The following is a 23,966-nucleotide window of genomic DNA, read 5'->3' as shown; positions in this document are numbered from 1 at the left end:
TGTGCTGGTCAATAGTAAGGTCCGGTGATTTCATCAACCTTAAGATATACTGACGTAGGTCCCTGTCGGTACATACGGATAGGGGTACCTCTTGCGATGGTGTCCGGATCCGGCGTGTGCACCAAGCGCATCGTGGAGGACACGCGCCACCACATGCTCGGCCGCCCTTCCCCAATCATCGCCAAGGAGCTGCTCAACGACCAGAAGGTCGTAATGGTCAGTGAGTCATCCGACAGGGTGCCCAACCAGATGTGCGTAAGGTTATCTGTGACCTCGCCCTCGTCCTCTGGGTGACGGGGCGTACAGCCCGGGCCTGACAGCTGGGGACATAGTCTCCGGACCTTTTCCCCTGAGCTCATATAGGTCCGGTGCCTCCACATGCCCACGAGGATAGGGTGCTCTGGGATGGCCTCCATAGGCCCGGACCCCCCAGGGGGTCTGGCGCCGCCACGTGTGGGAGCCAGACCCCTATGGGCCTGTCCACCCGGACCGGCCTCGGGGGCTCGGACCCCTCTTTCCCCCGGGAAGGGATCCGGTGCCCCCACGTGTCGCCAAGGAGGCGACAACGGGCCATCCCTGCCACGCGCCCGTGGCAGAAGGCCTCCAGTGGGACGCCAGCCCAGCTACCGCATTAAATGCGGGTAGGTGGCTGCGCTTGCCCAGGACAGGGCATGGCCTGCCCACTGACACACCGGGTAGGTGTGCTGACACCACGGATGTGCACCTGCCATTTTCAGGCAAGTGGTGCTTCTCAACGTAAACCAAGTGGTGCTAGAATGATTATCCTGTCTGAAATGGTGCAATAGCATTATTAGAAAGCTAGCTAAAATAGAATTGTTATCTTGATTGCAAGAGAAGAATGAAAATAATTAAACAAGGGAATTGTTAGCTCAAATTTATGAGCTGGATAAGATTTATTGGCTGCAGCAAAAGAGCACCTTGTTTCGACTGATCTTGAATGCGACGTGGTTGGGGAAAAAAGCAGCAGGCATCTTGTTTGGTCGCTCGGCAAGCTTTGTCATGCCACGACTTAGACGACAGTGGGATGCCAAACTTTCTTAGCCTATGCCCCATAAGTCATAATACTGTGCTGTTTTCTTGCTAAATGTTGTCAAGGTGTGGCTGTCAATTTTTTGCTACACTTTTTATTTGGCTGTCACAAGGGATACTATACATACTATATTAGATTCAAATTATAACTTTTTTACTTTTCCAGATAAATAACTTTTGCTATATATCTAATATATGTTGTGTCTAGATACATAGTAAAGAACTATCTATCTAGTTAAAACTACTTATAATTTAAACAGATGGAGTATTAAGTTGGAGGGCCCACCTATTTTATCCGAAACGGAAACTTTTCCGCCACTACAGGAAAATAGTGTATTTTCGTCGGCCAGAAACCGACGAAAATAGGCCTAAAGCCGTCAAAAATAGCTATTTTCGTCGACCGACGGAATAAAATAGATGAAAATAGGCGCTTTTCGTCGGCCACCTGGGCCGACGAAAATACTGGGCCTCCTGCAAAAAAAATAGCATATATAAGCGGTTACGAAACACACTCATCCATAGCACTTATCCATAAGCAGTTACTTAACATATATATCCATAAGCAGAATTATAAAATACATCATCACACAATCACCAAATACATCCAATAAGTATAATCATAAAATCCATAGTCCAAATGACATATATATATATATATATATATATATATATATATGTCAACCAAACGCGAAAACACAAATCAAGGAGGGGGAATATTATGTCCGCTGCCACAGTCACCTCCAAAAATGTTACGCGCTGTCGATGGTGGCGTGGATGGGCTGGCAGAAACTCCTCGAGGATGAGTATTCGTCGAACCCTGATTATAAAAAAAGTTAAATATATTTAGTATGCATATATAAGATAATTTGAGCATTGCTAGTTATACGATATAATTACCACTTATGGAGATGGTAGACGCACATATGGTACAAAAGTCGACGGTGGAGGAGGAGGCGAAGGAAGAGGTGGCTAATTAAATTGTGAGCCAAGGGTAGCCGCTAGCATTTCCTAAAAACCGATAGTATATCAAATATCTTATAGCAATGAAAAGTGCACAAGAACTTGAAATAATATCAAACTTGCATAGTACCTGAATCTGTCGTTGCTGAGTGAAAAAATCTTGTATGTACTCGTGCTGTTGCCTTGCCCACTCCTCTTGTCTCTGCATTGCCTCTCTGTGCTGCCTTATCTCTTCCTACAATCGACTTTCCTTTTCACTTTCCCGTTGGTAGCCCCGAGAATTCTGAGAGGACTGGGAACACCTTGCCTCACTCAAAGCACCACTTGTATTAATAACACCATTCAACGTGCTGAACCTGCCATGTTCTTCCCTCCCCCGCTTGAGTACAAGGCACCGACATCCACATCACTCCTCCTCCAATCGTACTCCTCCCCATGACGTGCCACCATTTCATCACCATATCTCGCCTACCATTCAGGCAACCAATAATAAGATTATATTCGAATCATCGCTGAATTGAAATCAAATTATTTTACTAACCAGAGTCTGTGTGGCATTCTCACTGCAAAGTAACTCTGGCTGTGTAGGATCTGCGCCGTGGTGGCCTCGAATGTATGTCTCAATATAGTTTGGGGCCACCCCACTTTGTGCCTCCTGGCAAAGAAGAAATTGTGATATTACAAGTAAGTACATAATAATCAAATTGAAATAATGAACACCTATCATTCGACGAGCTAAATGAAGGTGTCTATCAGCCCCATATCTTTGTGTAACCCGTGGTCCTGCTTGACGATTAGCTCTCTTCATCCTAGATTTTTCCACAAAGCTAGGTGAAGCCCAATAAGCACAAAGTGCTCGCCAAGCATCCGGACACTTTCTTAACCAAGGCAAACCGCTAATATCAACTTCAAGGTACTCATCCTCTCGGAGATATATCTCAGAAGCACCCAGTTTCTTATTCATGTCTTGCAACTTTATTTTCTTATAGTATAAACAAACGCACTGTATATGAGCATTGGACATCATGTCTCTTACCACATTCGTTGTTGCCTTGTCGAACACAGAACGAGCCCTATCTTGTAGGCACTGCTCCTCCCCCTCCGGCAAACGATACCTCTCCTAAAAAGGAAAATAAATTCGTTAGATAACTTATAAATGAATCAAATAGATAGTAGTTATACAAGTTAGACAAGTTATGATAAAAAGGTATCCAAAACTCATTCCAAACTCTCGCTGCCGTCGTGACGCCCTGATCATCCGATTGCAGTTTATAGTGCTCCCACTTCAATGCAGGCTGAAGCACACCTCCAACTGTGACCATTCCTGGGTAGTGAAACCAACAAAGTGTTCCCAATATTGCATTCACAGGTCTTAACCTATTTCTTCCCTCCCAACAAATATCGTCCCACTGCCTGCAATTAGAACATGATATCCATCGTGTTTCTTACTTGAACTATGTAATACATTAAATACAACAATCACAACAATAAAATATATTACTTACCAATCCCCATGTGGCCTAATCTGTCGACGATTTGCCGGATTGGTTGCTGCAGGAGTCATCACATTGTTGCCTCTAAATCTAAATGTATTGTATTAGTTAGCTAGCTCATATAAAATTTTTCATGAAATGATTATAAGTACCTGAACACAAGTTGTGCAGCAGTACCCTCCTCTTCATCCTCCTCTTCCTCCTCCTCTGCATCTCCATCTCCATCCTCGCACTCTTCTCTATCCTCGCACCCATCTCCCTCTCCACTACCTCCATCTCCATCGCTGTCCACATTCGCAATATATTCTTCCTCATCCGCACCCCTACCTTCCTCTTCTTGCTGTTCAAAGACAAGTATATATTTACTGTTATTAAAAAAATTAAATTACACATGCAAACTACATATGACTTACTTGCACAGCCTCGTCTAGACATCGCTGAAGTGCACTTCTTCGGCTTAGATGAGAACTGCTGCCTCTAAAGAGAGAAGGCCTATCCGAAGATGCGGAGCCATCATTCTTCTTTCCCTGACTCCTTGAAGACGATGATACATCCTTCTTTCCCTTCCCCTTCAGAGAGTGCACAAATGATCTCATTCTAAAAAAAAATAAAATATGGTTAGTTAATATCATATAAAGCAATGGTAAATAAAAGATAACAAGTTTTATAACAACAATTACGAAATATTTTTCCATCTCCTCCATATTTGTGTACATATACAACAATGCAGTATTTCATTCTTGTATGCACATTTCATAGACCAAACTAGCACCGATGGCCTTGCCAGTCCACTGAAACAGCTTGAGATTGCTCGTCGATATCTCATTTGAGGTGTGGTAGCGCGGTATATGAGCATTAATATTATTTTCTTCTGCAAAATATGTGCTCGTGTAGTGTGAGATCTCCTTAAGATAGAATGCCTCCTCCACTCGTGTTTTATTTCCGATGGTTGCTTTGAGCTTTATAAGTCTCGTTCAACAAAGTACATCCACTTGTATTGTACGGGGCCACCCATCTCAGCTTCATAAGGCAAATGCACTAACAAATGTTGCATTACATTCATGAAACCCGGGGGGGACACCTTCTCCATCTTACATACTAAGACAGGTATTTCCTTACTTAGTTTTCTTATTGTATTCTTGTTAATTTCTTTTGCACATAATTGCCTGTAGAAAAAACTTAACTCGGCCAACATTATCCAAATTTCTTCAGGGAGGTACCCACGTAGCATCACAGGTAACAACCTTTCCATAATGATATGGCAATCGTGACTCTTCAAACCATTCATTTTTCCACTTGCAATGTTCACCGCCCGTTTTAGATTAGCTGCATATCCATCAGAAAATCTAAGGTTCTTCAGCCACAAAAGAACCTTTTTTCTCTCCGCAGGCTTAAGATAGTGCTTAGCACGTGGCTTCCCCATATGGCCAGCTTGATTGGGTCTCAGATTAAGGGTTGGCCGAACACATATTTCAGCTAAGTCTTGCCGAGCTTTGAAATTATCTTTAGTCTTATCTTTCAAATCAAAAACCATACTAATTATACTTTCTGCAACATTGCGCTTTTGATGCATTACATCTAAATTATGTGAAAGGATCAGAGCAGTAGCATAAGAAGGCTCCAAATAGCAGCTATATGAGTCCAATTATACTCCTCTTTGATCCCTTCAAACCCATCATCTGTGGCAATTAACCGATAATGGCTTGCTACAATCCTTGACCGGTCAAACGCTTGGGTGGACCCTTAGTAACAATTGTGTCCTTCCGAAAGACATCTCGTTGACTCCTGAACGGGTGATCATGAGACAAGAACCGACGGTGACAGTCAAAAAAGCAGAATTTCCCACCATATTTCAAACGAAAAGCATCTGTATCACCCATGCATATCGGACAACATAGACGACCATGCGTGCTCCATCCCGAGAATATTCCATATGCAGGGAAATCATGAATAGACCAAAGAAATGCTACTCGCATATTGAAGTATTCCTTCCGACTACTATCATATGTCCTAACTCCATTTCACAAGTTATGCAGCTCATCAATCAATGGTTCCATGAACATGTTCAAACGCTTGCCGGGATTGTCAGGGCCAGGTATAATGAGCGTCAAGAACACATACTCATCTTTCATGCATAACGATGGTGGAAGATTGTATGGAATTGTTATCACTGGCCAACATGAGTAGGGGGCAGCATTTGAGTTAAAGGGAGTGAAGCCATCAGTGGCCAACCTAACACGCACATTCCGAGGGTCACTTGCAAAACTTGGATCATAATGGTCGAGGACCTTCCAAGCCGTACCATCAGATGGATGGCTCATGCATCCTGTATTATTACGAATTTCCTCTTTGTACCATCTCATATATTTTGCAGTCTTCTGAGATAGGTACAACCATTGAAGCCTTAGTTTCAATGGTAGATACCGTAACACCTTAACGGGCACACTTGTTATCTGCACACTTCCATCTTTTTTCACCACCGTCTTGTATCTGCACTTCTTACAAAATAAACAGTACTTGAGATTTTTATTGTTCTTCCAAAATAACATGCAATTATTCTCACACACATGGATTTTTTGATATGGCATCTCTAAACCAGCTAACAACTTCTTTGAGTAGTAAAAGTCTTTCGGCAACTTGTGAGATTTCGGAAGCATGTCCGAAATTAAGTCAACAAGATCATTGTAACAACTTACTGAAAAGTTGTACTTAGACTTTATAGCCATTAACCATGTCACAGCAGCAAGCTGTGACAAAGTAGTGGCCCCATGTAATGGTTCTTTTGATGACGCAAGCAGACCAAAATATTCTGGTACCTCAGCAGCATTCTCAACCTGTTGGACAAAATCATCCATCATTGCATCCATCCTATCTTCATTTTTCTTAAAGCTATCAACTAGGTTGTATGGCTCTTGCTCCTGTGACTCCCCATGCTCATACCACCTCTCATAATTCGGCATGAAACCCCACTTGCATAGGTGACGCTCCATATCAATTTTGACTTGACGAGAACAATTCTGACACTTGTTACATGGACACTTTGCCAAACCACCGCCAGGAGACAAGAAAAATACATGATCAACAAAAGCTTGTGTGTTGACCATCCGCTCTCGCGTAGGCATTCCCTTACTTATATAACCATCATACATCCAACTTCGATTGTCTCTCATTTTCTCAAACTAGCTACTTCATAACGAAAGTGAGAAATAATACTTCATTAATGATACTAAGCAATCAATAATTATCAAGGAAATGTAACACAAATATTTTAAGAGTAATACAATTTCTGGCCTTAGAGTAATGGACAATAATGCATCACTAAGTTTAATAGTTATTCGGTCAGTTCAAAACTAGCAGGAAAGAGAACGGGCAAGCATACCTGTGGACGGCGGTGGGCCGCAGGGGCGGCGGGCCGTGGGGGCACGGCGTGGGGCCTCGGGGGCGGCGGCGGTTGCCTGCGAGGCGGCAGCGGGCTGCGGGGGCACGTTGTGGGGCCTTAGGGGCGGCGGCGGTTGCCTGCGAGGCGGCAGCGGGCCGCGGGGGCACGGCGTGGGGCCTCGGGGGCGGTGGCGGGTCGCGGGGGCACCACGTGGAGCCTCGTGCGCGGCGGCGGGGGCCTGCGGGGCGGCACGGCGTGATTAACTCTAAACAATTATAGTAGAAACAATAAAAATGATCTTTTTATTTCCACATCATGTGTTGTGATCGACTCCCCATTGTTCTCAACTTTAACAGGAGATAGTGCTAATCAAGTTCCTCAGTGATAAACATTGTTCCAAGAAGCATTTTGTTGTTCCTGACTCCTAACTAATTAGGAAGTGTATAGCTACTTGTTAACATATGCATATCAGGATAGAATTGACTCTAAATTCCCTGTAAGTAAGGCAACACAAAGAAGCACATGCATATCAGATCATTTTCTTATAGTGAGCAGAGCAGCTGCTTGCACAAGAACTATTTGTTATATTTTAAAACTAAAATATGCTACATCAGAAATTCTTTGTGTTAGAACATGCTACATTCTTTGTGTTAAAACATGCTACTATTTCTTATACCGAGCGCGCGGGACAGAGGCGCGGGGCAGCGACAGAGGGGCGCGGGGCAGCGGCGGCGGCCGCCGCCGCGCGGGCGCGATGCGGTGGCGGCGGCAACAGGATCTGCAAATAGATTTTCAGCTAACAGCCTATGCTTCAATTTGTGATGAAAGGTCGACTAGTTTTCACCGAATCTTCAATTACGCATCGGTAATTTTATTCCATTTTGACCCGTTACGTTCAGTTCTGAAGGCTAAAAAGTTGACTTTCCGAAGGCCTAAAAACAATTATTTGCTAACTAAAGTGGAGAAAGCGGAACCTTTTTTTCCCCTGGCCGTGAGGGCCGCGCGGGCGCAAGGCGGCGGCGGGGGCAGAGCCGCGTGGGGGCCCGCGGGGCAGAGGGGCGCGGGGCAGCGGCGGCCACGGGGGCCGTGCGCCCGAGGCGGCGGGGCGGTGGGGCCGAGCCGCACGGGGCTGCGGCGCGGCAGCGCGGGGCGGCGGCTGGGGCCGCGGCAGTGACGGCAGGGCCACGACGGGGGCGGTGGCGGCGGGGGCGGGGGGCTCGGGCACGGGGGAGAAAAGAGAGCAGTGTGCGTGTGGGGGCCTAGAACGAGATCCAAACGGCACTATTAGATTCAAAAGGCGCTATTAGGGTACTCATATTTTCGTTGGCCCATGGGCCGACGAAATTATATCTATTTTCATCGGCCTAGGGCAGGCCGACGAAAATGGACTCGTTTTTTCGTTGGCCCGGTCTTGGCCGACAGAAATATGTACCCGTTTTCGTCGGCCTCTGTTGGGCCGACGAAAACAAGGTCTAATTTCGTCGGCCTATTTTGGGCCGACGAAAACAAAATTTAATTTCGTCGGCCTGCGTTAGCCGATGAAATAAAGGATTTATTTTCGTCGGCTTGATTTTGGCCGACGAAATTATATCTAGCCGATGAAATTGAGCGGATTTAGTGTAGTAAGCTGCCATATCAGAGTCCGTCGCACCCATTTGTACCACATAGCATCTAATCAAAGATGGAGAATTCTGATTGCTTTTGCGTTGTACAGACTATATAGGGTAGAGAAATAGCGTAGCAACGTTTTCTTTTCTTCTGTGATGCACACTTTATCCACATCTTCTGAGGTACACACCACGTGCAACGAGTTCACTCTTCTTCGCTATCCATATGTACGTGAACAAACGCTGCTTAGCTGCGGCGTCATCAAATTCTCGCTTCATGTCGCACTGTTAATGCGTGCCAGGACACAGACGTGCACATTTGACACTCCTATATAAACACTTCAAAAATCACGCACCATGAGGCATGAGCTACCCTCCTAGGCTTCCTACCAAGCAGCGTAGTAACAAGCTCGCTCCTAGTCTTCCTGCCACGGAAATGGTGGATCAAAAGCCAAAATTGGAGAGGAATGTAAAAGATGAGTGAGAAAAAAAAATCAGGAGTGACTTGTGAGGTGAGGGAAGAAGCACAATAATTCAAACAGCAAATGCCAAGTCTTATTATGAGTTGACAAAATCACTTAAACTCAATTTTATATAGAAATGTAATTTGCATAAACGTAAAAAATAAGGAAGACAATCTGATAGCCCATAGCTATATAAGCTAACTTTTTGTACCACCTCCGTCCTAAAATATAACAACTTTTAGACTTAGCCAAAATCAAATATTTTCATCTTTGACCAATAGTATTTCTCAAAATAATTACTTTTAAACAAAAAATGTTACATAATATGATAGTTGGTTTCGTTATGAATAAAATAATATTATTTCCATGTTGTTAATGTTTATGATTTTCTTACCATCTATCCTCAAAGTTTAAAAGGTTTGACTTGGAAAAAAAATCTAAAAATAGCTATTTTCTGGGATAGAGGGAGTATAATGGCATAGCTAGGTAACTTTTAAGATTATATAATGGATCCAATGTCTATTGTTATCAGTGAAAATTAAAGTGTACACACTCCGACCCACAAAGAGTGGAATTCCAGTTTTTTTCAGACAGATTAGTAGTGGCGTGAAAAGACTCTCGTACCCTCATTTGTTGGCCACATGCTGTTAGTTTTAGCATGCAAATCAAATCTGGCCACTTAATTAGGCAGGTAGTTGAAATCTAATTTCTACGATTGCATTCTTTGGGATTGTTTCAAACTCAGGATTGCACTTTTCATGGGACGGAGTGAGTACATAGTATTTATGGCCGCTTGTCTCTAATTTTGGTGAGAATTTGTAGAATTTGTATTTTTTTTCTAGTTCATCTCGTGGGGACTGACATGGAATCGCTAGAATTAGTGTTCAGATACTATTTTATTGCACTAATAATAGCCGAATATTCAAGCATATATAGAGGTACTTGGGTTATTTTCTCATTATGGTATATGTGCGAAATATAGATGCAAATTTAGAGGGTTCCTGCAGTTTTTTTAATAATGGCAGAAGTGGACATTTAAGATGTAATTTTTATGGGGTTATTTTATTTTTTTTAATGGTGGATGTGAGTAATTTCAATGCAAATTTTGTGAGTTATATTGTCGATTATATTATTCTTCTGATGGTAGAAGTGGAGATTTAGCGAATTACTTTAGGTTTCTTTTCATAATAGTAGAGATGGGTAATTTGGAAGCAAATTGGACCCAATAGCTATTTTAATTTGCCAATAATATTGGGTCTACAAAATTCTATAGTGGTTTCGCAGATAGAAACGGTGACAGCCAACCTCGCCGCAACGCCAGCTATAGGTGGGGCCATGCCCCCCTTACCCCTATGGGTTGTTTTGATTGGGGGATGTGGTAGTCCATCCGGTGGTGTAGGTTGGGCGTTCAATGGGTTCTTAACCTATCTTTTCGGACAGTCTTTGTGCGATTCATGTAGCCTTCTGATACAAGGATGTGATTAGGGCTGGAAACGAGCCGAGCCGAGCCAGGCTCGGCTCGGCTCGCCTTGGCTCGGTCATCTAGCGAGCCGAGCCTGGCTCGGCTCGGTAATTTCACGAGCTGATGGAAGAGGCTCGGCTCGGCTCGTTATCGGCTCGCGAGCCGGCTCGAGCCAGCTCGCGAGGCACAACTTTTATTGCATCACAGATTTACGGATCAAGACATCAAGTGTTTAACAGCAAGAAAAAAAATGCATAAAGTGTTTAACAACTTTTATTGCATCACAGATTGGGAAATGGAAAGGGAAGTTAGGGTTTAGGTATTTAGCTAATGCCTAATGGGCTTTGACCTTTTGGGCTGGCTGCTGGGTTGGGCACTTGGAGGTTTGGCCTCAGCTCGCGAGCCGGCTCGCGAGCCGGAGCGAGCCGGCTCGGCTCGGCTCGGCGTTTTTGCGAGCCCAGAAAAGAGGCTCGGCTCGGCTCGTTCCAGGCTCGCGAGCCTCTCCGAGCCGAGCCGAGCCGCTCCGAGCCCGAGCCGAGCTTCGAGCCGCGAGCTTTTTTTCCAGCCCTAGATGTGATCAACTCTGGATAGTGATCCTGTTTCTTGGGGCTTGGTTGGTCCAAGAATGGTGAGTTGTTCTAGATGGTGATATGATCATTGAAGAAGAAATGCTTTGAGGACTATGTGTCCTTTGTTTTCGTGTAAGGCCCTTTTTCAAAAAAAAATTGCACTTGTGCTTTTATTTTCCTTTGCCAATGAATAGATATCATTTAAAAATTAGCCTACATTGATGGCACAATATCTTTTTAGAATTTAAAGGATTATTTTCAAATGTCTTGCGAGGATTTACGTGTGTAGCATCAAAACAAGTCTCTATTTTTTCTAACGTCTCTTGTCATTTAGATGCTAAAAATCATATGTTTGTTATAGAATCTTATATAAAATAAAGTTCATATAAAAAGTGTAGGCCCCAATCAGTCTCCAATATGTAGTAAGATAGCGTTGGCAACTCTCATGCAAAGTTCGTTAATTACACACGGTAGCTGCGAATTTTTCAGTGCCTTGAGCTGACCACGTAGCCACGTACTTCTACGGTAAGATTAACAAGTTTGTAGTTAGTAAAATAGGTATTTTGGCCTCTCAACTTTATCCCATGATTCAAATTTATCCCTAAACTGTCAAATCGACCCATCTAATCCCTCAACTTTTATTTGGAGACCGTCCGCACCTAATTATCATCCAGCGCGGGTCCGCATGGGAGAGCGTTTGGGGACCGTCCCCACCTAAACTTTTTTTTTTCCGAATTTGTGGCCGCCTTGAGCTGACCAACACACTCAGAGTCAGGGGTACTACCATCCAATCGTGGACTCGTGGTAGCGCGCTGCATGCGTGTACGAACAAATGTCAATGGATACCAGGACAAGCGTAGTCGGGCATGAACTGATGAACACCCCCGCTCCTCCTATATAAACACCTGAAGAATCACACATCCAAAGCACACGCACTTAGCTATCATCACACCTAGTAGTGCCTACACTGATCGACGACGCAGCGGTAAGCTAGCCAGGCCGGAAACCATGGCGCCCAGGGCCGCCGCCGTGCTGCGCCTCGCGCTCGTGCCCTCCTTGCTCTCCCTGCTGCTGCCCTTCTCCTCCCTCGCTCTGACCCAGGACTTCTGCGTCGCCAACCTGCTCCTCCCGGACACGCCGGCCGGCTACCCGTGCAAGCCCAAGCCTCTCGTCACCGCCGCCGACTTCCACTCCGCCGCCCTCGCCCGGCCCGGCCCGGTCATCCCGCCCTTCAACACCAGCCTGGCCTCAGCCGGCGTCATGCAGTTCCCCGGCGTGAACGGGCTCGGCGTCAGCTGCACGCGCGTCGACATCCTCCCCGGCGGGGTCGTGCCCCTCCACAGCCACCCGGAGGCCTCCGAGATCATCATCGTCTTCGAGGGAACCATCCTCGCCGGCTTCGTCAGCGCCGAGACCAACGTCGCCTACACCAGGACGGTGCGCAAGGGCGAGCTCTTCGTGTTCCCGAAGGGCCTGCAGCACTTCCAGATCAACACCGGCGAGACGACCGCCGTGGCGTTCAACGCGTATAGCAGCGCCAACCCCGGCCTGCAGATCACCGACTACGCGCTCTTCGGCAACCTCCTGCCAGCGGATGTCGTGACCAAGGTCACCTTCATCCGTGAAGCGGAGGTCAGGAGGCTCAAGGCGTTCTTCGGCCCGAGTGCAATACCGTCATGAACAAGGCTGCCTTCTTAATCCGCCCGAGTGCTGTTGTGGTGTGTGAGAATAATTGGGTGCGTTGCGTTGCATGAAGCCGTGTCATGTTGAACCTATGTCCTCGTCACAATATCTCTCACAGAGTTATTCTCGCCGCGAATCTCTCTCTTTTCGGACGTACTCCAACGAATGAATTGAACCGTGATGTGATTTCCCGAAGTTGGGCCCATCGTAGGTGGCTAGTGCGGCCCACGAAAACGAAAAATCACAGAATCTCGACGTATTGGACCCGAGCAAAATACACGCGGAAATGCGACGTGTGGGCTGGGCAGGACCTGACTGTTGACGGGGACAAAAACAGCCCAGGAACGGCCCCTGCAAGTGCAGCGGTGATCCAGTGAAATTGTTAGTCTCTTGTGAATTATTATTGTCGGACCGATGGAGAGAGATGCTGACCTTTTAGCCTATCGGACGTCAGGTGACGCTAGTTTAGGCCCTGGTGCCTTATGTTATGTAATCCTCTTCGATCGGATCCAGCATGTCCCGCGAATGTAAGCATGTGCGCTACTGCAAAATATATATACTCGCTCGTCCACTTGCTGGGGACGACGTACTCCGATCCAACGAATTGAACCGTTTAGGTCATCATGAACATGAACTATTTCGATTTGTTGTTCAGGACATCCAGACCCTGAATAGCCGCTAGTATTCACCTATAATTTCACCAGTCATGCCTTCAAATTTGCTCTAATCCCCTTGACGAATCTTGTACACTACTCCATCCATCCAATTCGTTATGATTTTTTTTAGATATATAGTTTTTACTGCGCACTCAGATATACGCTTCGTTTAGATACATTTTCTTTATATAGAAAAGGCAAAACGACTTATAAATAAGAAAGTATTATGTACACAGTCATACTTGTATTGTTTTACAACTACTTCCTTTTCGGATTATAGTTCTATTTAGTTTGTTTTAAGCCAAATTCATCTATTTTGGACCAAACTTGTAGAAAAAAAATATAACAATATCATCAGCATCAAATAAACGCGTATAAAGACATCCGTGGTGGACTCAATAAATCTAATTTGATGTTGTAAGTATTGATATTTTTTCTAGAAAAAAATCTAAATTAGTCCTATCAAGTATGATCAAAGTCCGCATAACCCTCAAAACTAGTCTTTAGTTCAGTTTACTCAACAATTATATCAGTTGGTCCAATTTATCCCTGGATAAGATTTGTCTTTTTTGTTTCTTCATGTGCAAGTGGAGACTTAAGACGAACTTTTTTAGGATTATTGCGGACATCATAATATATATTAAAAAGATATACCATGAATTTTCATTATTATTTTAATAGGTTACGATATTTAGCAGTAAATTAAATTTTGAGACACAAAAATGTATAAAATAATGATGATAAATTTATAATATATTTTTATACCATATATTATGATGTCTACTACTACCCTGCAAAATTTTAAATCAAAACTTAACTTGTGTGTTGAGAAAAAAATATAAATTTTATTAAAGGGTATATTTCGCCAAATGACATAGTTTCAGGAGTAAATTGAACTAAGAAATAGTTTATGGAATTATCTTTAGTTTGGTCATACTTGAGAGGGAGTAATTTGAATCTTTTTTCTATAAAATTATTCAAATTTTAAGAAGTTTGACTTAACAATATAATTTGAAATAGAGGGAGTATAAAATTAGTGATACTAATAATCATTTCCAATGTCAAAGGATAAAGATATGACTACATGACACTGAGAGTTAGGAGCAGGTTTTTGCATGCCCCCTCGCCGTGGTGGCCAACGGGGGGCCGCCGACATGGAGATGCCGCCCATGGCGACCAACCAGAGCACGAGGAGCAGTGGGGAAGAAGGAGGGTGTCGCTGACGAGTGGGCCCGGGAGAGGGAAAGGGGAAAAACGCTAGTTCAACTTCAAAACTCAAAATCGAGAACTTCCCGCAACCTAAAAATCACCAAAAATTTATTGAAGTAAGATAAAATCAACAAGATCATTCTGCAATAATAAACAATAAAAAATTCCTTCTATATTGATCACAGCAAAATAAACAAAACAGCATTTTTTGAAAATTCCAAGAATTTTATGCTTCTGTTTGATTGTCAAAAAATTGAGAAAAAATAGTTTAAATTCATCGTTTTAAGTCTAATATTTGAATAAATTGTTTGGGGGGATAGATGCATAGCAAAAATTAAACTTACATCACAAGTATTCACACAAACAAGGCAAGAAAATAAATAAATTCATTCAATCACATGCACATGATGCTCCATTATGCTTTAATAATGCTCATGATGATGTTGTTTAATTTTTAAATATGTTTATCAAGTTTGGGTCATGGCATGAACCGTTCAGGTCGTTATGTACTATTTTGATTTGTTGTTCAGCAGATCCAAACCCCGAATAGCCGCTAGCACTCACCTATAATTTGACCAGTCATGACCTTCAAGTTTGCTCCAATCCCTTTGACTATGTGGGGAGAAAGAAAGATAAATCATATTAACGGTATATTGAGCCAAATGTCATAGTCCTAGGAGTAAATTATACTAAGAAATAGTTTATGAGGTTATCCGGACTTTGGTCGTACGAACTTCTTATTTTTTCTATAAATTATTCTTATTTCAAAAAGTTTGAGTTAATAATGTGGAATAGATAGAGTATAAAATTTGTGATACCAACAATCATTTTCAATGTCAGAGGGTAGAGGCATGACTGCATCATACTGAGAGTTTTTAGTGTGAATTTATACAACTTCTGCCGCAACATGATGCCTCAGTTTATCTTTGCAGAAACAACACTGTAGCTAATTTACATTAATAACTATACATTTTCTATCTGGAGAGTTTAGTGAAATCTTTCGATCTTGTTAATGGAAAATTGAGCTGCAATTGGAGTGGCTTTCCTGGGAAGAATAAACACCGGTGTCAGTTTTGCAAATTCTCCAAAGTCCTTTTGACCAAAGCCTTTGATGGCGTAGTCTGAAATAATGTAGGACTGCACCTCAAACAGTTGAGCCATGCCAGCAAAGGTTTTGTCGTCTTTGCCCACTGGATAGTCTTCTCACTATGGAATAAATTTATCTCGGTCTCTACATCGCACTATGCTTGTAAATACCCTTTTGATTCTCGCATTCTTTTTTCTAAAGAAATGGACATGTACTACAAAAATAGTGAGCTCAATCAGATGCAGGCGAGTCAAAGTATCAAACGGGGAGGTCCGGACCGACCACCATTGCTACCTTCTCTGCTTCTCACACAGCGAAGCAAGAAGCAAGAGCATGGCCACGGAGGAGCCGCTCCTGAGTGGCATGGCCGCCGGGAGCAAGCACGGAGGAGGCGAGGAGGAAAGCTTGGTGTGGGCTGAGGTCAAGAGGCAGCTGCACCTTGCCGGGCCGCTCGTCCCCGGCTACCTCCTGCAGTATGTCGTCCAGTTGATGTCCCTCATGTTCGTCGGCCACCTCGGCGAGCTCGAGCTCGCCGGCGCCTCGGTGGCCACCTCCTTCGCCACCGTCACCGGCTTCAGCTTGCTGGTACGTAAACGCGCCCTGCACCGCATCACCATGCTGGAGACAGAGCACGTCTGAGGTCTGTCACCGTACTGTCTGAAGATGAACGCGTCTTGCCTTGCCAGGGAGGCATGGCGACGAGCCTGGAGACGCTGTGCGGGCAGGCCTTCGGCGCGAAGCAGCACCACCTGCTGGGCGTGTACAAGCAGCGCGCCATGCTGGTGCTCGTCCTGGTAAGCGTCCCGGTGGTGGCGATGTGGGGCTACACGGGCGAGATCCTGTTGTGGTTCGGCCAGGACCCGGAGATCGCGGCGGCGGCCGCGGGCTACATCCGGGGCCTGATCCCGGCGCTGCTCGTGAACGGGCCGCTCAACTGCCACGTGCGGTTCCTGCAGGCGCAGAACGCCGTGGTGCCCGTGATGCTGGGCTCCGGCGCCACGGCGCTGGCCCACCTGCCCGTCTGCTGGCTGCTGGTGCGCGCGCTGGGCCTGGGCAGCGCCGGCGCCGCGCTGGGCATCGCCGTCTCGTACGCGGCCAACCTGTGCTTCCTGGCCCTCTACGTCAGGCTCTCTCCGCGCTGCCGGAGCACCTGGACGGGCTTCTCCCGCGAGGCGTTCCGCGGCATCCCCGCCTTCTTCAGGCTCGCCGTGCCGTCCGCCATGATGGTCTGGTGAGCATTGCAGTTGTCCTCTTGATCACCATGAGGTCGATTTAGCTTACGGATTACGCTGCCTCAAACAATTGAAGCCGTGTCTCTCTATCTCTGCACTCCGCAGCATAGAGTGGTGGTCCTTCGAGCTCCTGGTGCTGCTCTCTAGTCTCCTCCCTGATCCCAAGCTTGAGGCGGCCGTCCTGTCCATCTGGTGAGCGTTCTTGCTTCAATTTGCCATACCCTTTGACCTTCCTCTGCCATTCAACACTAACTGCTCGGATTCTTGCAGCATCAACACCATCACCTTGGCATTCATGGTCCCGCTTGGGCTTGGTGGTGCCACAAGGTCAGCTCCAACAACATACCATGCCAACAATTCTTTTCTGGAAAACATACAAATAAAATCATCTTTGCAATAATTTTTCCCCATCTTGACGTCCCGCAGCACGCGCGTTTCGAACGAGCTTGGCGCGGGGCGGCCGCAGGCGGCCCGTCTTGCGGCCTGGGTGGTCGTGCTCCTGTCTCTCATGGTCGCCGCCGTCGGAGGGCTGGTGATGGTGCTCGTGCGCAACCTATGGGGGTACGCGTACAGCAGCGACGAGAGAGTGGTCAAGTACATTGCCAGGATGCTGCCGCTCCTCGCCGTCTCGTTCTTGTTCGACTGCGTGCAGGGTGTGCTTTCAGGTAAAGAAGACGAGAGCGCCACTGGCAATGAGCGAGACGGATAAAATTGGCACCCGCATGAATTGTGAGCAAATTCATCCGGTTTTTGAAAATTATAAAAGATGGCCCTGCTTGATCTGCAGGTGCTATTAGGGGCTGCGGTCGGCAGAAGGTCGGCGCCTCCATCAACCTTGCTTCCTACTACCTTGTGGCTATCCCTCTGGGATACTTCTTCGCCTTTGGCTGCCATGTCGGAGGAATGGTAATTGATCTCTTCCATTGATGTCCTGGAGAATAAATGGTAAATGGTTTACACTATTTTTTAAAAAAGTTTAATTGTATTAAGGAAAATCTTTGTTTGAACTTCGAGCAGGGGCTCTGGTTTGGACTCTTGTGTGGGCTGGTGGTGCAGACGATCTTGCTGATCTGCATCACCTTATGCACCAACTGGAACAAAGAAGTAAGGGCATGTTACGGTGTCGATACATTTGATTTGGTTGTTTTCTTCCTGGCCTCAGAGTTCTTGTCTTTATCTTCAGGCATTGAAGGCGAAGGATAGAATCCACAGTTCTGCTTGTCTTGGAAATATGACAACATGAATGCAGCAGTTTCGTTGTCGACTCAAGAAACCATTGGTGCTGTGAGAAGGCCAGAAGGGCTGTTATATTAAGTGTGCTTTCAGTAGCAATGTTCATGATTTGAATTGGTAGGTTTGTCTGGAGCTGAGGGATTTTTTTTTAATGAAACCTGGAGTGAAGGATTATGAAAACCAAACCAGTCCAGGAGCAAACCCCCTCTTCCATGCAAACCATTACAAGCTGGTGCCCTCTGCCCTGGTCTTATGTAGTTATGTGGCCTGCAACCTGAACCTTCTCTTAGACAATTAAAACAGGACTGGTAAAGAGATCTGTTTGAAGACGGTTAGTATAACATACAACCAGGGATATTGGCAAGATACAGTCTGCTGCACTGGATATTGGCAACACGTAACAATCACGGCTATCACGACGTGTTTGCTTATTTTCTCCAGTCCACATTACACAATCAACAATGCTCCTCTAATAATTTACCAACTACTAATAATCACATGCGCGCCTTAGGCTGGTCGAGGAACGGGTAGTCCGTGTACCCGACGACGGGGTCCGGCGTGTAGAACGTCTTCCGCACGTACCTGTTCAGCGGCGCGTCGCGCCGGAACCGCTCCACCAGGTCCGGGTTGGCGATGAACAGCCGCCCGAACGACACCAGGTCGGCGTCCCCGGACTCCACGGCCTCCACCCCGAGCTCCCGCGTGTACCCGCCGCTGCACATGAATGTGCCCCGGTACGCGCGGCGGAGTGCGCGCATCATCCGGCTCTCCTCCTCGGCGGTCCCATGCTGGCCGGACTCTGTCTGCCCGTACGCCGTGTACCGCGGCTGCGTCACGTGGAGGTAGGCCAGACGCCCGGCCTCATGCTGGAGGGCGTTGAGACGGTCCGCCACGGCCAGGCCGAGCTGAAGGGGGTTGGAGTCGTTGGCGTCGAGGTGGTCGATGGCTGGTGACACCCGGACGGCGACACGGTCTGCCCCGATCGCGGAGACCACAGCACGGGTCACTTCCAGGAGGAACCGGCAGCGGTTGGAGAGTGAGCCACCGTACTCGTCGGTCCGGTCGTTGATGCCGTCCTTGAGGAACTGGTCGATTAGGTAGCCATGAGCGCCATGGATCTCAATGCCATCGAAACCTGCAAAGGTATTTCATCTCAAGATGAGGAAATAATAGCAAATTGAGGGGAATTTTCTTGTGATGATCTATGGCTGGGAATGCACTGTGCAAACTTTGAGGGTTCATTCATGGGAGTTCCATTCCATTACCTGCTTTAATGGCGTTAACCGCTGCCTGACGGTATTGTTCGACTATTTCAGGTATCTCGGATGTGGCAAGGCGCCGCGGCGTTGGATACTTGCCATAGGAGCCATCAGGCATCAGTATCCTCCACCTTGATGATATTGGCTTATCGGTCGAGGATATTGGAGCAGCACCGCCTGGCTGATATACTGATTGGTGATAAGAAAACATTAGTTAATATCTGATGCAGTGACACAGTAAGTTGAGACTGGAACAGTGAATCAAGCACAAGTACTGAATCCATTGACTGTTGAACAAGCAGCATGTGATCAACAAGGTTAATTACTGAAGTGACATGCATTACTTTAAACACTGATCTGACTATCTGTAGAGGTGAAGAATGTAGTGCATTGACTAAGATTGATGAAAGGCAACCTTCACTCCTTGTCTCAGTCAGAGAAGAAGCAATACAACTCAACAGAAAACTAAGTGCAAGCCAGAAACTTCCTCCTTACTTCCCACCAACCCAGATTACACATCATCCTTAATTTGCCAACAATCAACAACTACGTCAGAGCACAAAATTTTCCAACTGCAATATGATTTCACGATGTTGGACCGAAAAATCGTTGAAGGCGTATTCAGTGTAATTTCCCAATGCAAGAAGTGTGTAGCAATTCAGTGTAATTTCTGAGAAAAATTACTGACCTGTCCCAAATATATTTTGTGGAAATTTGCACATATAATAAGCATACCTTGATGAGAAGCCCGGCCTACATGCCACAGTTGGCAGAAAAAGATGGCTCCCTTGGCATGAACAGCATCAACTACCTTTTTCCATGCATCGATCTGCTCTTGATTGTATATCCCAGGGACACGAGGGAAGCTGATACAACAATGTTCTGTCACTTAGGGTTCTGATCTGATGATTCAGAAGCAAAACAACATGCTAAAAGCTCATCTGAAGTGAGCAAGAGAATGATATTCATAAGCATTCAGCTAAGTATTACAGAATGTGTTGGGCCATTGATTGATCATACTGAATTACTGATCTCCTTCCACCCTTTATTGACCAAGCTTACGAGCTTCAGAAGCTAAGGGATACCTTAAATTCCCGTATTGTGGCTGGGAAACTTATCAAGCTTCGGTTACTTCAGAAATAAAATAGTTTGAATTCAGTGCAGGGTCACTCTAGAGATAAACCATGTGCAGTAGCTATGATCTATGAAAACTCGAGCATCCACTCCTCTCGAGATGGCCACAGGGTCAAGAGAAGGCAGCCAGTTCCTCAAAAATTTTCTACTTCCCTGCTCCAGTACTCGAAGTAGAGATCAAACAGAGCACGCTCTTCTGATCAGGCACACTGACAGCCACCCACTAGATACCAACAGAAGTAGAGTATAGCAAACCCACATGATGAATGCTATTAGAGAAATACTATTCCCACCAAATACACATTGATAATCGGGACGCCCTTGATAATTGACCCCCAAGTCACCAACCACCCGTCGCAGGCTCGCAGCCGAACGACCATGTCTCCGCCAGATCCAGCGCGCGTCCCCCCATCCTCCACTAGCGCACACGACCTCACACGAAGGCGCGAGCAAAACTAACTAGATCATGGTGGCGGAGTAATCTAAGACTCCCCCAGCATGGATGACCGGGGAAGGCGAACGTATCGATCACGGGAGCTGGTAGCACAGCATGCCGGAGACGAGGCGAGGAGAGCAGAGGAGAGGAGATTACCCCGGGCCGGCCGGCGAGATGATGGTGCCCTCGGAGATGAGCAGGCCGCCCTCCGTGGACCGCTGCTCGTAGTACTCCGCGAGCGCGGGCCCCGGGACCGCGCGGGGCGCCCTGCACCGGGTCATCGGCGCCAGCACCACCCTGCAAGCCACGGACACGCACAGCAGCAGATCAGACCGGGCCGCGGCGGAAAAAAAAAATCGAGAGGCGCGGGGGAGGGGCCGGGCTCACCGGTGGGCGAGGCGGAAGCGGGGCGTCTGGTACGGCGAGAAGAGGGACGGGCGCGGCCGCCGCTCGTCCGCCACCGGCGGGGAGCGATCCGCCGAGTCCATGGATTGGGAGCGGAACGGGGAGGGGAGGTTGGAGAAAGGGGGATGGGGAAAGCAGAGGGTGGCGAGAAGCCGCAGAGGAGAGGGAGGGAAGAGGGGAGGAAGTGAGTGCGGTTCGAAAGCGAATCACGCCCGTGGGGCGCGTCTGCTCTGTGACGACGATGACGCGTCGCGGCCTCGCGGGATGGCGGAAGAGGAATGGGAAAGCAGGCGCGAGGGAGAGGGAGGACGGAGGAGGACTGGGAGGAGCAGAGGAAGTAGGAGGCGCGACACGGGTCAGCAGCTGGCCGCCAGGTGGGTCCCTCCTCTATGGGTTAGGCAGCCGCGTCGCCATCTCGTGGGCGATTTTGAGCATGTGCGTCGCGTGGGCGGTGGACGGAGGTGGGTCCGCCAAGTCCTATTTGAGTTTTTTATTCCTGCAACTGCAACTATGTAAAAACCCTATTTGAGTTTTTGTTTTTGAGAAAATTAAGGCTGGGTCAGCGCAGCCGTGCCGGCTGCAGTCAGCACTTGGCTTGTGCGTACATTTCACACGCCCTGCCACTGCCGAGATTCGCAGCGACGGCGACGAGCTTGGCTGTGCTTGCTGGCAGCGCGGAGCTTTTTGCGTAGGAGCCGAGCCGATGTATCATATAATACAAATAAGAATTCAATATATATGTTTTATAAAATATTTACTATTCATAAGCTATGTATGTGCTAAGTATTGACTACATAATAATACCATACATAATAATATCAAAGTAAAGTAAAATTTAAAGTAAAATTAAAAGTAAAATGCACCAGAGGTCCATCAATTTACAGGAGAGTGTCACTTAGATCCATCCACTTTGAAATTGCATTTCTAGGTTCATAAATTTTTAATTTGTGTCACTTATGTCCACAAACTCTGAAAGTCCATTTCTAGGTCCATAAACGTATAATTTGTGTCACCGAGATTCATACCCCGCCATCTAGTCTTCATGCAGTGATATCGCACCAACATAAATCTACATGGTGCTCGCACGCTGCTGGAGTTTCACCAGAAGGACCAAATTTGAGCCCCGATTTCGAATCAATTGCATAGGAAGAGAAGAGAGTAGGAATGAAAGACTTATCGTGGAGGTTATTGACATGTATTAGGATTCAAAGAGGCTTACATACTGCCACTGGAGAGTTCTGGAGCTTAGATCTCTACTGGAGAGTTCTGGAGCTTAGATCTCTAGATATGACATGGTAATATGAGTGGAGAGGAGGGGGTAATGACTTGAGAAAGGTAGAGGAGGTCACGTATGGACTCAACAATATGTATACCGTCGTAGGGGATATTATATCTTCTGTGGCTCGGGTGGCCGGATACAGTGGCGCTAGCGCTAGGTGTTGTGGCAAAAAAATATCATGACGACGTTAGACTTAGCTCAACATAGAATGGTTCTCGGCAAGGGATTGAAAGATATTCATGGACAGCGATATCAACCTAGAAGTGTAGACGCGTTTGTAGCCATACGGCTGCTCATGGATGAAGTTCGTGGACCTAAAAATGCACTTTTGAAGTTGATGGATCTACACAAATTACAAATTTATGGATCTAAAAATGAACTATTAGAGTTTATAGACCTATATTTTCAAAGTTTATGGACCTAAGTGACACAAATTACAAGTTGATAGATCTAAAAATGCATTTTTAGAGTTCGTGGATCTAAATGGCATACCCTTACAGGTTAGTAGATCTCTAGTGCATTTTACTCTAAAATTAATAAGAAAAAATAGAAACAAACCATAGACTAGCTAGCAATGTCATGCATAGATCACTAGCTCGCTGCAGCCTACATGACGAGGGGTTGCGAAGGATTGGAGTTGGAGGCCGTGTCCAACCTAGCTAGGTGTCCAGAATCCAGAGCGGCAAAGCACGCTTGGAGGCCGATGATAGGAGCAAAGTGAAATCTTGATGGTGTGTCGTTTGTTATCAAGGCATCGTGCAGTACGGTTAGGGATCTAGGGATACTGAGGTAGCATGAAAAGGCGACAAGACAAACTACGATTATACTGGTGATTGTGATCGTGTGTGTTCTTGAACGAAAGGATAGGGAAGGAAGGCCCTCATATATCCATGGCGAGGCCCATGTAAAAATTTAATTGGTTTGGTCCATCCGTATTAACACTACAACCTGCATCAATGTTAGCGAGAAACATTAGCTTGTCTAGTGTACATGTAAACATGACGTAGATCCTAATTTTGCTAGGATCAATTACGAGTTTTATCATGCTATGTAACTTGTATAAGCTCCTACACTGATCGAGACAACAACTATATTGAATGATTTGCCTCTTTCAAACAGAGGTAAAAAAAGTTTTTGCTGCATGGTTGATGGGGGCCATGGCCCCCGCTGGCCCCGCTTGCCTCCGCCACTGCTTGCTTGCTGGATACCTCAAGCCATCGTGCATGACGCGACGCCGCTTGTATTCGGTCATCATATCAGAGTTCAAGAGTGCCACTCAAGGTTGGGCGTCGTTTCCCTCGTCAGCAGGACTTTACCCGGCGCTGACGGGCAATGGAACCGGCGAGGTTGGCGTCGATGCGGCCGGCTG

The 23,966-nt window shown here is 46.3% G+C and overlaps 3 protein-coding genes across 3 annotated transcripts; 2 read left to right on the top strand and 1 right to left on the bottom strand.

Moving 5' to 3' along the window:
* Positions 1-11,992: 11,992 nt before the first annotated feature.
* On the top strand, positions 11,993-12,671 carry LOC112898305 (germin-like protein 8-13). Its single transcript, XM_025966656.1, has one exon. It carries the CDS (start codon positions 11,993-11,995, stop codon positions 12,662-12,664), a length of 672 nt encoding a protein of 223 aa, XP_025822441.1. The 3' UTR covers positions 12,665-12,671.
* Positions 12,672-15,866: 3,195 nt separating this feature from the next.
* LOC112897416 (protein DETOXIFICATION 16-like) lies at positions 15,867-18,249 on the top strand. The gene is made up of 8 exons (XM_025965706.1): positions 15,867-16,204; positions 16,306-16,850; positions 16,957-17,043; positions 17,122-17,178; positions 17,278-17,516; positions 17,639-17,757; positions 17,869-17,955; positions 18,035-18,249. The coding sequence occupies exons 1-8, from the start codon at positions 15,953-15,955 to the stop codon at positions 18,092-18,094; spliced, it is 1,446 nt and encodes a 481-aa protein (XP_025821491.1). The 5' UTR covers positions 15,867-15,952; the 3' UTR covers positions 18,095-18,249.
* Positions 18,250-18,403: 154 nt separating this feature from the next.
* On the bottom strand, positions 18,404-21,614 carry LOC112897417 (12-oxophytodienoate reductase 7). Its single transcript, XM_025965708.1, has 5 exons — positions 21,301-21,614; positions 21,070-21,210; positions 20,079-20,209; positions 19,350-19,532; positions 18,404-19,219 (listed from the first exon to the last, which is right to left on the bottom strand). Exons 1-5 carry the CDS (start codon positions 21,399-21,401, stop codon positions 18,579-18,581), a joined length of 1,197 nt encoding a protein of 398 aa, XP_025821493.1. The 5' UTR covers positions 21,402-21,614; the 3' UTR covers positions 18,404-18,578.
* Between the last annotated feature and the right edge of the window lie 2,352 nt (positions 21,615-23,966).

Source organism: Panicum hallii, chromosome 6 (assembly GCF_002211085.1).
Source record: "Panicum hallii strain FIL2 chromosome 6, PHallii_v3.1, whole genome shotgun sequence".
Taxonomy (NCBI): Eukaryota; Viridiplantae; Streptophyta; class Magnoliopsida; order Poales; family Poaceae; genus Panicum; species Panicum hallii.
The sequence above is the reverse complement of the archived record's forward strand: the minus strand, read 5'-3'. Positions and strand labels throughout refer to the sequence as shown.